At 43.6% G+C, this 14,492-nt stretch overlaps 1 protein-coding gene across 1 annotated transcript in view; it reads left to right on the top strand.

Moving 5' to 3' along the window:
- The window catches only part of CCDC69 (coiled-coil domain containing 69), a 36,086-nt gene that overhangs the window by 19,461 nt on the left and 2,133 nt on the right, over positions 1 to 14,492 (top strand). Inside the window, 6 exon segments of the mRNA XM_059174079.1 lie at positions 160 to 266; positions 780 to 867; positions 11,238 to 11,311; positions 12,295 to 12,396; positions 12,901 to 13,020; positions 13,924 to 14,021. Of these exon segments, the coding sequence (XP_059030062.1) occupies positions 160 to 266; positions 780 to 867; positions 11,238 to 11,311; positions 12,295 to 12,396; positions 12,901 to 13,020; positions 13,924 to 14,021 (589 nt within the window).

Here is a 14,492-nt window from a genome sequence, read left to right as displayed (position 1 = left end):
AGCCAGAGAGATGTGAGTGGCTGCCGCTGGAGGTTGCTCCCAACTGACACCATTCTTGAGGGGGAGCCTGGAGTTCTCACCCCTTCGCCCTGGCTTCCCATAGGGAAGACCCTGGCCTCACCCTGGCTCTGTGTGAAATTTTTGCTTCCTCACCCATAGCCCCAGCCGTCCAGCTCTGCGCATCTGAGGAGGCTGAGGAGTACCAGAAGGAGATAACCAGAATTCTCCTGCAACACGAAGAGGACAGGAAGAAATGGGCACAACAGGTGAGACCAGGTGACACACAACCCTTCTCTCTTCCTCTTGCTCAGCCAACCTTGCCCTATGCCAGAATGAGGACCACCTTTGGACTTTGGTGTTCTAACTACCTCTTATGCCTTTATCAAGAAGGAATTTCTTTATCTTTTGAATAAATATTTGTAGTTGCTTGCATATAATTCATTATATTCATCGTATGCAATGCAAGATTGGGAAACGCTAACACAGTAGAAAGACTTCCTGCCTGGAGTGGGCATCAAGATTCGAAGACTCCTACATTCCTCCCACCTAGACAGCTCTCTGGGAGCCCCCTTCTAAGATCTAAAGAAGGCAGTCAGCGACACCTGCTGTGTCCTGATGGTCTTCTGCCCACTCTGAGCTCAGGTCATTCCCACCGCTCAGATGATGGGAATGGGACTCTAATCACCAACCTCTACGAAGCTCCAGGGGCTGGTGTGTGAATAAGAGGGGCTGCATTGAACCTGCTCATTCTCATGCTGTGGACTATTTCCTGTCCTCAGGCGGAGGAGGACAGGAAGCTAGAGCTTGGAGAGAAGCTAGATGAACAGAGAAGAGTCCTGGAAAGAGAGCATGAGGAGACCCTGCAAGGTAAGGATGGAGATTCTTGGCTACCAAGGGTGTGGAGGGCCCCTTCTTTTGTCCCCACCTTCCAAGTTCACAAGGGGACTCCCACTGGCTCCCACCTCTTGTCTCTAGCCCCTCCCTCCCTCCGCTGGGCCCTCCCCCTGCCTCTGGCTGCCCCCTCATGCCTCTGGTTCACAAAGAGTTGGCTGCTTCAGGGCTGGAGTCTTCAGGGTCCTTGGACTTGTCCTTTTGGACATAACTTTAAAACTGACATCGTGCTTTGTCTAACCTTAGTGGAGAGATTTTTTTTTCCCCTTTCCATTTTAAAAGCAATTCATATTCCTTAAAGGAAATTTGAAAAATCTAGACAAATAGAATTTTTAAATATCTATATTCCTTTCCTACAACAATGACAGGTCTTAAAATTTATAGTTAGGTTATTTTTTTCAAATACTTTTTTTCCCTTTTATAATGCGATGTGACCATCATAAAAGTTTAGACTCTATGGGTTAAACAAAATGATCTTAGAGTGTCATGGTTAGGACCTCAGGCTTTCCAGGTACAGTCCCTGGGTTGGGATCCCAGCCTCTCCTCTGACTCTCACTGGCTGTGTACCCTTGAAGAATTGGGTTAACTTTGTTCATAGGGTCTTTATGAGAATTAAATGATTTGATGCACAGATAGATAAGACTTAGCTAATAATTCATAAGATACTTAGTGAACAATTTTTAGTACTTATTACTTTCTTATTGAGAAAATTAAAATTGTATGTAATTCCACCAGAACTAGTCCCTGTTACTATTTTGATATAGATCCCTTTCATTGTGTGTGTGTGTGTGTGTGTGTGTACCTGGGATATTCATCTACATACATCACACACAGACTTTGGAGAGGAGATAAATTGTTCTCACTTTGACTTCTACTAACATCTTGTCATTAAACTTCTATAGCAGAAGTTTTAGTAATTACACTGCCTTCCAGTGTCAGCCTTTGTTCATTTAACTGAGCCCCATTCGTTAGGCATTTGGGTGATTTCAAACTTCTGCCATTGTTTATAATAGCAATGATACTTCCACAGTGAACACTGTCTTGTAAAATCCTGGCCACATTCATGATTTTATCTTTAGAATAACCTTCTAGTAGAAGTGGTGTGACAAGGTTCACGTATTTTTTTTTTTTTAATTTTGGTAAAATACACGTGAGACAGTTACCCTTAGTGACATTTCATACACCCAAAGTGCCCTGCCACTGTCACCCCATCCTGATCCAGTATCACCCTGACAGTGAGTGCCGTCCCCACCAAGCAGTCACTCCCTGCCCCTCCCCAGCCTCCTAGTTCCTGGCAGCCACCAGTCCACTCTCTGGCCATGGTTTTGTCTGTTTGGGACACTCACTAAATGACATCATGCCATCTGTGGCCCCCCGTGTCCAGCTTCTTCACCCAGCACGATGTTTGCTGGGCATATCCCTGTGGCACTGTACATTTGCACTATTTCTTTATTTCCCCTCCCATTTTAAAAGCTAGTCCATTGCTTTTTATGGCTGAGGCATGCTCCGTTCTCATTGGCATGGACACGCCACACTTCGTAAACACACTTTGTAAAGTTGATGAACAACTGGGCTGCCTCCACCCTTTGGCAACCGTGAATAGTGCCGCTAGGACAAGCACCTGCTTGGACACCCACTTTCGGTTCCCTGGGTGTATTCCCAGCGGTAGGTTTGTGGGGTCATTCAGCAAATTTGTGCTCAGCTTTGTGAGAGACAGCCCAACAGTCTGCGACAGCAACGGCACCACTCTGCATCCTCACCAGCAATGCCCAAGGGTTCCAATTGCCAGTCCTTGTCATTTTCCCTTGCTATTGTTGCTATTGTTGCCATCCTAGTGCAGCTGGAGTGGTAGCTCATGGTAGTTTAGATTTGTATATCCCTAATGCCTAATTATGCTGAGCATCTTTTCATGTGCTTTTTGGCCATCTGTATGTCTTCTTTGAAGAAGGTTGGGGTACATTTGTTTTTTAAGATTTTATTTATTTGATAGAGAGATCACAAGTAGGCAGAGAGGCAGGCAGAGACAGAGGGGGAAGCAGGCTCCCCGCTGAGTGGAGAGCCCGATGCGGGGCTGGATCCCAGGACCCTGAGATCATGACCTGAGCCAAAGGCAGAGGCTTAACCCACTGAGCCACCCAGGCACCCCATTGGGTACATTTTTAATGTTACTGAAACAGACCTTATACCAGTATTTCCTTTCATCATTGGTATTTGCATGGTCTTTCTTGAGAACTGTCTTTTAAAAATATAGGTAGGATTATTTTTTTAAATAGATAGATTTGAGAGAGAGAGAGAGCACAAGCAGGGGGAGGAGCAGGGGGGAGGGAGTAGGAGGGGGAAGAATCTCAAGGAGACTCCATGCAGAGCCCGACTTGGGGCTTGATCAATCTTACAACCCTGAGATCATGCCCTGAGCTGAAACCAAAAGTCAGATGATCAATTCACTAAACCACCCAGGTGCCCCTCAGTTAGGATTATTTTATGTGTAAAATTTTAGATCCTATTCTTCTCATTTAACATTGTTTCCAACATGTTTCCAAATAATTATACTGCTTGTAAATGTTGATAAAGTTAGGCCATTGCATACCCAGTTTTCCTTATATCTTGAGTCTAGACTTCCAGATTTTAACTGCTGTAAATAACACCACACTAAACGTCTTTTGCATAAAGATGTGCCCACATTTCACGATATGTCCTTAGATTCCCAGAAATGGAATAACTAGAACAGAGGTCTGAACAATTTTAGGATTCTTGAAACATATTGCAACATTAGCACAAAATGTTTTGGAATGGATTTGAAGCCCTAGCCCTGGGAATCTGAAGAGCTATGTTTTAATTCTAAAGTGCTGCGCAATGTTGGGCCTGTCACTCAACCTCAGCTCTGTTTCTGTATCTCTAGAAGCTACCTTGAACCTCAGGTCACTTTTCATATCTCTAAAATCTACCTTTCCCTTGTCAGGATGCTGTTGTAGGAAAACAGCTCTGTTCTCTATGCATTGCTTTGATACTATTTTCAGCATTATAAATATATTGATAAGAAAATTTTCCTCATGGAAAAACCCCACAGGAGAAGGGACTGCTTATCTTGAGTTCTTCCCATCAGTTAGAATTCCTACATTACTATTTATAAATCACTTGGCTTATATTAGATGGTACACCGGTGTGTGTTAAATGAACAAATAAAAACATAGTAGGAAGGAAAATATAGGATTTTATGTGTTTAGGGGACAACACATAGATAATTGGGAGAAGCTAGTGGTGGTTTTCACCTTTGACGATGCTTTGTTGTCTTTTATTTTCTCTCTTTTTTTTATTTTTTAAATTATCATACAGTAAAATTGACTGTTTTGGATTCTAACACAGGTGTACATTCACGTAATCATACCGTACTCTGATACAAAATAGTTCCAACTCCCTCAAATTCTCTCAGACTGTCCTTTTTTAAAAAAGATTTTATTTTATTTTATTTTATTTTATTTTATTTTATTTTATTTTATTAGAAAGAGAGAGAAAGCACACAAGCAGGGGGAGGGGCAGAGGGAGAGGAAGAGAGAATACCCAGCACTCTGCACTGAACGAAGGAGTCTTGACAGGAGCCTCCATGACAGGAGCCCGAGATCACCACCTGAGCGGAAACCAAGAGTCAGACTCTTAACTGACTAAGCCACCCAGGTGCCCCTCAGGCTTGTCCTTCTGTCCTCAATTCCACCACTATTCCAATTCTTCTGTGTGGAATTACCACACAGACACCCACTGATTTGCTCCCCATCCCTATAGTTTTGTCCTTTCAAGGTTGTTTTATAAACAAAGTAATACCTGATTTTTGATAGTGGCTTCTTTCACTCCTCATGGCATCTTTTTTTTTTTTTTCAAAGATTTTATTGATCTATTTATTTGAGAGAGACAGAGAGAGGGAGCATGAATGGGAGAGGGGCAGAGGGACAAGCAGACTCCCCGCTCAGCAAGGAGCCAGACGTGGGACACCCTCCCAGGACCTGGGATCATGACCTGAACCAAGGTCAGATGCTTAACTAACTGAGCCACCCAGGCAGCCCTCATCGTGATGTCTTTGAGATTCATCCAAGTTACATGTATTAATAGTTCAGTTTTTTTTCCCCACTGCTGGGTTGTATTCCATTGTTTACTCATTCACTTGTAGGACATTTCGGTTGTTTCCATTTTGAGGCAAATGTGAATAGATCCTCTTCTGAACATTCATGTACAGATTTCTATGTGTTCCTAAATTTTCATTTCTCTTGGGTAGATAATGCAGGAGTAGGATAAAGCGGCCATATAATAAGTATATGTTGAGCTTTATGGGAAACGGGAAACTGGTTTCCTAAGTGGCCATTATGCTGCCTTCCCATGAGCCATATAGGATTTCCACTGTTCCTTCTTACCCAACACTTGCCAATTTTTCTTTGAAGTTATAGCCACCCTAACTGGTGTGTGGTGATATCTCATCATGGATTTGATTTGCATTTCAGTAATGACAAAGGATGTTGACCATTTCTTCTTGTGCTTACTCACTGTCTGGGTATCATCTGGTCCAATGTCCATTCCAATCTCTTACCCATTCTGTAGCTTGCTTGTTCTTACTGTTGAGTTTTGAGAGGTCTTTATGTATTTTGGATGCAAGTCCTTTGTATTTACAAATATTCTCCCCAAGGCTGGAGGGTGTTCTTTTTTCTCATTCCCTTTACAATGTATATTATAAAGCAAAGCTTTTAATGTTGATAAGTTCCAAATTTTTTATTTTTTCTTTCATTCATTATGCTTGAGGTATCATATCTTAGAAATTCTAACCCCAGGCAACAAAGATCTTCTATGTTGTCTTCCAAAATATGTATGGTTTTAAGTTTTACATTTAGATCTATGACCCATATAATTGTATGATTTTTCTTCTTTGGATGGTTAATATCATGGATTACACTGATTTGAATTTCAAATTTTGAACTAGCCTTGTATTCCTGGCATAAACCCTATTCGGTCACATTAATGTATTCTTTTTTATGTATTGCTGAACTTGATTTGTTAATATTTTACTGAAGGGGTTTGTGTTCATGAGGGCTGTTATTCTATACTATCTGTCTGGTTTTAGTTGCAAGGTTTTCTTGCCCCATGCAATAAGTTGAGAACTGTCCCTTCATCTTTCATTTCTGGAAGAGATTCTATAGAACTTGTACGGTATCATTTTTAAATGTTCAATAGAATTTGTGAATGAAACCATCTGTTCTCAAACATTTCTATTCCAGAAAGTATTTAAGTACAAATTCGAATTCTTTAGTAATTATAGGGATTCCCAGGTGATGTGTTTTACCTTAGGTGAGTTTTGGTAGTTTGTGGTTTTTCAGGAATTGGTACATTTCATCTAAGTTGTCAAATTTATATGCATCGTATTGCTCATAGTAATCTCTTACTATTGTTTTAAATATCCTCTGTGTCTGTGGTCATATTCCTTCTTAATTTCTTGATATTGGTAGTTTGTCTATTCTCTTTTTCTTTGTCAGTCTTGCTTAAGGTTTACCAACTTTATTAATCCTTTCCAAAAATCAACTTTTGGTTTTATTGATGTTTTTCTCAATTTGTCCATTTTCAATCTCATTGATTCCTGTTATGTTTATTTCCTTCTCCTGGATCCTTTATATTCCATTAACTCTTCTTTTTATGATTTCTTACACCAGGAGCTTATATTACTGATTTGAGACCTTTCTCCTTTTCTTACAGAAGCATTTGGTGCTACGAATTTCTCCCTAAGCACTGTATTTCTGCATCCCACAGACTGATGTGTTGTATTTTCACTTTTGTTCAGTTAAAAATATGTTCTAGTTTCCCCTGAGACTTCCTCTTTGGCTCATTGAACAATTACAAGTGTCTGGAGATTAGTAGTTCTCTTTCTGTGACTGATTTCTAGTTTGATTTCATTGTGGTCAGAGAACAGAGTTTGTATGTTGCTCCTTTTATAATTTGTTAAGGCTTGTTTTATGACTCAGGATATGACCTATCTTGTGAATGCTTATTCTACTACTGTAGGTTGTAGTTCATAAAGTGGTTAAATCAGGATACGGACAGTGCTCAGTTCTTCGATATTCTACTGATTTTATGCCGCCTTTTTCTATTGAATGCTAAAGAGTGTTGAAATTCCTCACTATAATTGTGTATATTTGTCTATTTCTCCTTTCAGTTCTGTTAGTTTTTACTTCATGGATCTCAAAGTTCCTTTGTTAGGAATATAAGCATTTAGGATTGTCATGTTTTCTTAGAGAACTGACCTCTTGATCATTATGTAATGCCAGTGTCTTCATCCCTGATGTTATTCCTTATTCTTAAGTGCACTTCATCTGAAATGAATACAGCCACTACTGCTTTCCTCTGATTCATGTTGCTTGCTCTATCTTTTTACTTGTGATCTACATGTGACATCTGTGTAAAATGAATTTCTTGTAAGTAGCACATAGCTGGGTGTTTTTTAATTTTTTTTATTTTCATTTTTATTTATTTATTTATTTGACAGAGAGATCACAAGTAGGCAGAGAGGCAGGCAGAGAGAGAAGGAAAAGCAGACTTGCCGCTGAGCAGAGAGCACAAAGTGGGGCTCCATCCCAGGACCCTGGGATCCTGACCGGAGCTGAAGGCAGAGGCTTTAACACACTGAGCAACCCAGGCACCCCACTGGGTGTTTTTTTAAAGATCCAGTCTGACAATCTCTGTCTTTTCTTTAGCATGTTTAGACCATTTAGTTTGTGTTCGTACTGCTATGGTTGGATGTAGGTCTGTCGTTTTTATGCTCTACATTCCTGTCCCTGCTTTCTTTTGGAGTATTTGAACATTTTTTAGTATTCCATTTTTAACTTGTCTCTGGTCTTTTTTACTATAGCTCTTTTTTTGTGTGATTGCTCTAAGAATTACAAAATAGTTAAGAGTCTACTTAGAATTCACATTCTGCTGCTTCCAGGGGGATGTAGAAAGCCTACCATCAAGACGCCTGGATGGCTCAGTTGGTTGTGTATCTCCCTTTGGCTCAGGTCATGATCCTGGGTTTGGGGAACGAGCCCCACATCAGGCTCCCTGCTCAGTGGGGAGTCTGCTTCTTCCTCTCCGTCTCTCCCTCACCCCCTGCTTATGCACTCCCACTCTCCCACTCTCTCAAATAAAAAAATAAAAATCTTTAAAAAAAAAGAAAAGAAAAGAAAGAAAAAGAAGAAAGAAAAGAAAGCCTGCTATCCCCTAGATCCCTATCCTCTCTCCTTTTTGTTGTACCGATCTTAGGTGGGGCCTCCACATACACTGACTGCCCCATCAGACAGCGTTACACTGTTTATAACGTCGATTTACCATTAATCATATTTTAAAGAGCATGAGGGGAGAAAAAGGAGAAGACTAGTTTATTATATTACCCAGGCATTCACCAGTTCTATTGTTCTTCTTATACTCTTGAAGTTCGGAAGTTGCCTTTGGTATCATTTTTTTTTTTTATCTGAAGAATTTCTTTAAGCAGTTCTTTTAGTAGGTCTGCAGATGAGAAATTATCTTAGTGTTTCTTCTTCTGAGAATGTTTCACCTTCGTTCCTGAGGACATTTTCACTGGCTATGGGATTCTAGATTTACAGTTCTTTTATTTTGGCAGTTTTTATTCCCTATTTATGTTCTTATTCTCTCCAGTCTCCAAGGTTTCTAATAAGAAATTCACAGTTATTCAAACTGTTGTTTCCTCTAAGTAATGCATTGTTTTTGTCTGGGTCTGTTCTATATTTTTTCTTTGTCATTAGTTTTCAAAAATAATGTGTCTGGGGTTGCCTGGGTGGCTCAGTTGATAAGCATCTGCCTTTGGCTCAGATCATGATCCCAGGATTCTGGGATTGAGTCCTGCATTGGGCTCCCTGCTCAGGGCAGAGCCTGTTTCTCCCTCCCCCTCTGCCTGCCTCTCTCCCTGCTTGTGCCCTCTCACTCTCTCTGACAAATAAATAAGTAAAGTCTTAAAAAAAAAAAAAAAAAAAGATGTGTTTGGGTGTGGATTTCCCTGGGCTTTCCCTGTTTGGGGTTCAGTAGGTGTCTCTAGTCTGTAGGTTTATATTTTGCAAGATTTGGGAAGCATTCAACCATTCTCTCTTCAAATACAGTTTCTGTACCACACTCTTTCTCTTCTCTTTCTGAGACTTTGATACACAAATGTTAGATGTTTTTGGATTGTTTTATAGGTCCCTGAGGATTTGCCCATTTTTTCCCAATTGTTTTTCTCTCAGTTGTTTAGACTGGATAATCTCTGTTGATCCATAGTCATGTTCACTGCCTCTTTATCCGTGTCATCTCTATTCTGCTATTGAGCCCACCCAGTGAGTTGTTGTTGTTTTTTTAAATTAATTACATTTTTTAGTTCTAAACTTTCCTTTTGGTTCTTTTTAATAGCTTCTATATATTTGCTAGGGCTTTCTATTTTTCCATCCTCTTCAAGAGTGCTCACCCTTACTTCATGAGACATTTTTGTATCAGCTGTCTTATAGTCTATGTCAATAATTCCAACATCTGTAGCATCCCAGTGTTGGCATCTGCTGAATGTCTTTCTCAGGCAAGTTGAGATTTTCCTGCTTCTTTGTATGCTGAGCCATTTTGGATTTTTATGCTGAGCCATTTGGATTTGCATGCTGAGTAATTATAAATGATATCCTGAAATATTTGAAAACACGAGATTCTGAGTCTTGTTTAAAACTCTTGGTTCACACTACTTCAGATTCTGGTCTTCTTGCTACATCCCCCTGCCACCATTTACTGTTCAGAGTCTGCAATTAGCTATTCCATCCATTCTGCCTGGGTTTTATAGCTACATTGAGTAGACAAACTGTATGGAGTGTACATCCTCCAGCTTACCTGGAATCAGAAATTGTCTTGATCGGCAAATGAACAGATTTGGCCCATAATTGGAAAAAATTCAGCCTGTCATTTTTATACAGCTGATCTCTTGAGTTTTGGACAGCTCTATCACATTTATGTGACTGAACGTTGTTTTCTTTCTGTCAGGGCCCACTGAGACACAGGCCCACTACCCGGGCCTTTGGTCATATGACACTTTTTTTTTTCCTGTCCTCTCTGTCCTACTTCTCATCCCACCCATTGATTGGTCACTTCCCCTATTGTCTTCTTTTGGTTGAGACAATATTGGAATTTTCCACAAGGGCCTCTGTAGAGGAGGTGGGATAAGAAATATAACGACACTGATTTGGGGGAATAGTAGCAAATCTGCACAGCACTACCCAGTCTGGAGAGCCCTTGTGTGTCCTTTCCTCACGTCATCCTTGGGTCATCCCTTAGAACAACTCATGTCACAGTTGACGCAGTAGAACTTTTTTTTTTTTTTTTAAGATTTTATTTATTTATTTGACAGAGAAGGACAGAGAGAGAGGGAACACAAGGAAGGGTAGCAGGAGAGGGAGAAGCAGGCTCTCCACCAAGCAGGGAGCCCAATGTGGGGCTCAATCCCAGGACCCTGGGATCAGGACCTGAGCAGAAGGAGGACATTGGGAGAAGGAGAAGAGAAGGGAGTTGGGGGAAATCGGAGGGAGAGACGAATGAACCATGAGAGACTGTGGATTCTGAGAAATAAACTGAGGGTTTTGGAAGGGAGGGGGTGGGGGGTTGGGTGAGCCTGGTGGTGGGTATTAAGGAGGGCACAGATTGCATGGAGCACTGGGTGTGGTGCATAAACAATGAGTCTTGGAACACTGAAAAAATGAAATGAAATGAAATAAAATAAAATAAAATAAAATAAAATAAAGAAGGCAGACACTTAACGACTCTGCCACCCAGGTGCCTGCAGTAGAACGTTTTAATATCTGAGGTGATCCTCTCAAGGTTCCTCGGTGGTGGAAGAAGCAGAACGACAACAAAGTAGATTTCCTGGCTCCAGAGCAAATGTACTTACTGCAGTTCTCTGCCCTGGTTTGAGAAATAATGATTTAATGGTTTCCAAGTTTGGGTAACCCAGCTTGCAAAACATCGGCCCTGTGCACAGTCATGGCCAGCGAGTCAGATGAGCAAGCTTGCCGCAGGGTCTTTGGGTCTCAGCCTCTGAGAGTGCAGCGTGGGTGCGTCCCGCAATCTGGTAGGGCTCACAGCTCCTCCCAAGATATCATCTGTCTCCATTTCCATGAGCTTTCATTAAATCTCTACTATATTTCTGGCACAGCTGCACGCCCAGCAAATGAAAGATGAGTAAGACCATCCCCAGCCCCCTGGCCCCTGTGGGCCCCAGCTGATCACCCAGGTTCTCTGGGCCTCATGGGGCCTGCCAGAAGGCTTTAGGGTAAAGTGCCTGGGTGTCTGAGCTCACGGAGGTCTCCTTTCCCTAACAGTCCTCCGGGCCTCGCATGAGCAGGAGAAGGAAGGCCTTACCCACTCCTTTCAGGAGGCCAAGGCGACCCTGCAGGTGAGAGGGAACTCATGGCCATCTCTGCGGGGGAGGGGAGGACCTGCGGGAAAGCCGCCTGGCCTCTACTTAGGGGTGAGGGACAGAGGTGAGTGTCTTCTGTGTATCCAGCCCCTCAATGTGGTGACTGAGCTATTAGCTCCAGAGAACTTGGTATGAGATCAGGGTTGGCCTATTTCTCTGAGAACTGCGCTTGGAGGATCTTGGCGACCTCATGGGCCAGGTACCATGGTGCAACCGGGCTGGCAGGTGAATACACGGGGAGCTTCGGAAGCACGAAGGAAGGCATCTGAGTCAATTTACCAGGTCAGGGCCTTCCCAGAGGGATGAAACCTTAGCTGGAACCTGAAGGATGGGTTGGAATTCTGATGAAGAAGGGTAAGAGGAGTGCCCTAGGTAGAAAGAAAAAAAAAAAAAAACCCAGTGTGCTTAAAGACATAGAGAAGAGGGGGAAATGTGATTACCTATAGAACTGAAAAAAGTCCAAGATCCCCCTGGGATGAAGAGTATGAGTAACCAGGGAACTAAGGCTGGTGAGGAGGCAAAGGCCAGGTGGTGGGGCCCATGAGCCATATGAAAGGTGTGCTCTATTGTGAAGGTATTGGGCAAGGTTAGGATGTGGGAAGCTCTTGGAAGGGGAATGTAGGAGGCAAGGATATACTTGGCAATGGGAGGACGGAGAGGGAAGACTGAGGAAGTACAGAGTCCAGCTTGGGTGGGCTTTCAATGTCGAGCTAACACCACCAGCCTGGAACACCCGGACATGGTCCCCAAGTGCACTGGGAGTCCTTAAAGGCTTTATGAGCAGAGATGGGGCTGGTATGTTTCAGGAAGCGGTTGAAGCAAATCAAGCCTGCATTGGTGGGTAGGGCAGGGTGAAGATTCATGGAAGAACCCAAACCGTGCCCTCTCTGGGATGAGAAGTCCACCTCCAGCCTTTATGAATCAGCCTTTGGCCATCTCCCTCCCACTCCCTTCTCCAGGAGACCATCGATGGACTGTCCTCACAGCTGGAGGTCTTCCAGGCCAAGATGAAGAGGGTAGAAGAGTCCATTTTGAGCCGAGACTATAAGAAACACATCCAGGCAGGTGGCAGTTAAGCTGGCAGCTCTTCATTCTCGAATCTCCAGGGAGGTCAGGGTCTGGGCACTGGGAAAATCCGAGTCCTCTTCAAGGCCAGGGCTAGACCTGACACTCTTACTTTCACAAGGACCTGGAAGAAAGAGGGTCCCCGCGTCACTGAGGGGAAAAGTAAGGCTGAGAGAGAAGCATGGGGGTCGTGATGTGCTTGGGCTCTGGATTCGGAAGGAACTAGGTGCAAAGAGGGATATCTAGCCCTTAGCACGAGCAACTTAACTGCTCTGAACTACAGTTCCTCATCTAAGGTGGGAACGGGGCTTGCGGCTGAGGGTATTATTAGGCTGGAAGGAAATGGAGCATGTTAAGCACTTACCGTGAGCCCCAAGGAAAGGAGGTGACTGGGGAGAGGCAGACAGTGATTTGGAGGCAGAATGGGAGAGTAGCAGGTAGCCCGTACCCCTCTCTCCCTGCCTGCTGGTCTGATGAGATGATTTTGCATCCATGTCTAGGATTATGGGAGCCCCAGCCAGTTCTGGGAGCAGGAGCTGGAGAGTTTACACTTTGTCATCGAGATGAAGAACGAGCGTATTCATGAGCTGGACAAGCGGCTGATCCTCATGGAAACAGTGGTCTGTGCCTGGCAGCTGGGGGGCGACGCAGCCTCAGGCTTGGCCTTTCTGAGCGTTTTCTTTGTAAAGGGTGTGGAGGGAAGGCCCTTTGAGGAGGTTCCCGCATAAGCCATACCATCGTGGACCTGCCACCCACGCCAGCCCTGGAGATAGCTGAGGCTGGTCTGCAGCCGGTCTGGGTCAAGGATGGGCCCCTTCTCATATGGGCCCTGGGCTTTTCTGGGCTATTCCTGCTGCTCTAACTTGGGTGACCCCAGGGGTACCCTGGCTAATTGGGAGAGGCTGGCAGGTGTTACGTGCCAGGTAGGGGGTGGGGAAGAAGGCAAGATTGAACCATCAGACAGAAAGGAGGCCAGAATCATCAAGGACAGGCCTGGGGAGTGATGGGCATTGAGCACACTGATGGCTTTGTCTCCAGGAGAAGGGAGGCCTCAGGAACCTAGGGCGGCATCCAGAGGGAGATTATGTTACTCCAGAAGAAATCTCCCTACTTGTGGGTGCCGCACAACCTGTATTCTAATCAGACCATCTCAGACGCTCCCTGTGAATTTTGTTCAACCATTTTTGTGCACTAGCCTAACAGACACATGTAATTTTATTTATATAGATTATATCCTGACTTCGGAGAACCAAAAATATCCCTCCCTTATGCACTGATGGAGACATTAGATGGGAGGAGCTATATTTTTTTTTGCTACATCTCACGTGGCAAAATTAAAAACTGGCAGCTCTGTGTTCACTCCTCGGGTGTGTTTTTTAAAGTAATCTTACTGCTTCACAAAATGTAACATCGAGCCCAGACTGAGTCAGTGTTTTCAGTGACCACAGATAAGAGGGAGGTGATGGCATCCGTTGTGCCATGTGAGGTCAGTGGCTTTCTGAGTGCCATCTGATTTGTTACAGAAAGAAAAAAATCTGATGTTGGAGGAAAAAATCTCCACCCTGCAGCAGGAGAACGAGGACCTCCATGTCCGGGCCCGCAACCAGATGGTTCTTTCAAGGTAGCTGCCCCCTGCCCCCGTCTCCCCTTGCCACCATTTGGTCACCATCTCCGGTTGGAAGGGTCTTGGAGAATCTGGGAAATGGACCGACAGGCAGGCCCAGGCCTTTCTGGGGAATGTGGCTCCCTCTTTCCTTGACAGTCAAGAATCCCAGCAGACCAGCTCTGTCCAGGAACCTCAGTCTTAGTGTCCTGATTGATATCTGTCCCCATCCTGGCTGAGTCGTCTCCACTCCAAAGCCCAATACAGGAAGAGGGGACAGGAAATGTCTAGCTGGGGTGATGAGTATATACGAATGAAGGAACCCATTCTAAAGGCTTGGTAAATGAGAGCCACAATCATGTGTCAGACATAATTCATTGAATTGTTTACGTATTATCTCACCTAAGCCTCATAATTACTCTAAGAGCCTGTCCACCTGTTATCACTCCCCTTTTACAGATGAGGAAACTGAAACTTGGCAGGAGTCAA

This window comes from Mustela lutreola, chromosome 5 (assembly GCF_030435805.1).
Source record: "Mustela lutreola isolate mMusLut2 chromosome 5, mMusLut2.pri, whole genome shotgun sequence".
Taxonomy (NCBI): Eukaryota; Metazoa; Chordata; class Mammalia; order Carnivora; family Mustelidae; genus Mustela; species Mustela lutreola.
Note: the sequence above shows the minus strand (reverse complement) of the source record. Positions and strands in the feature narration are given on the sequence as shown.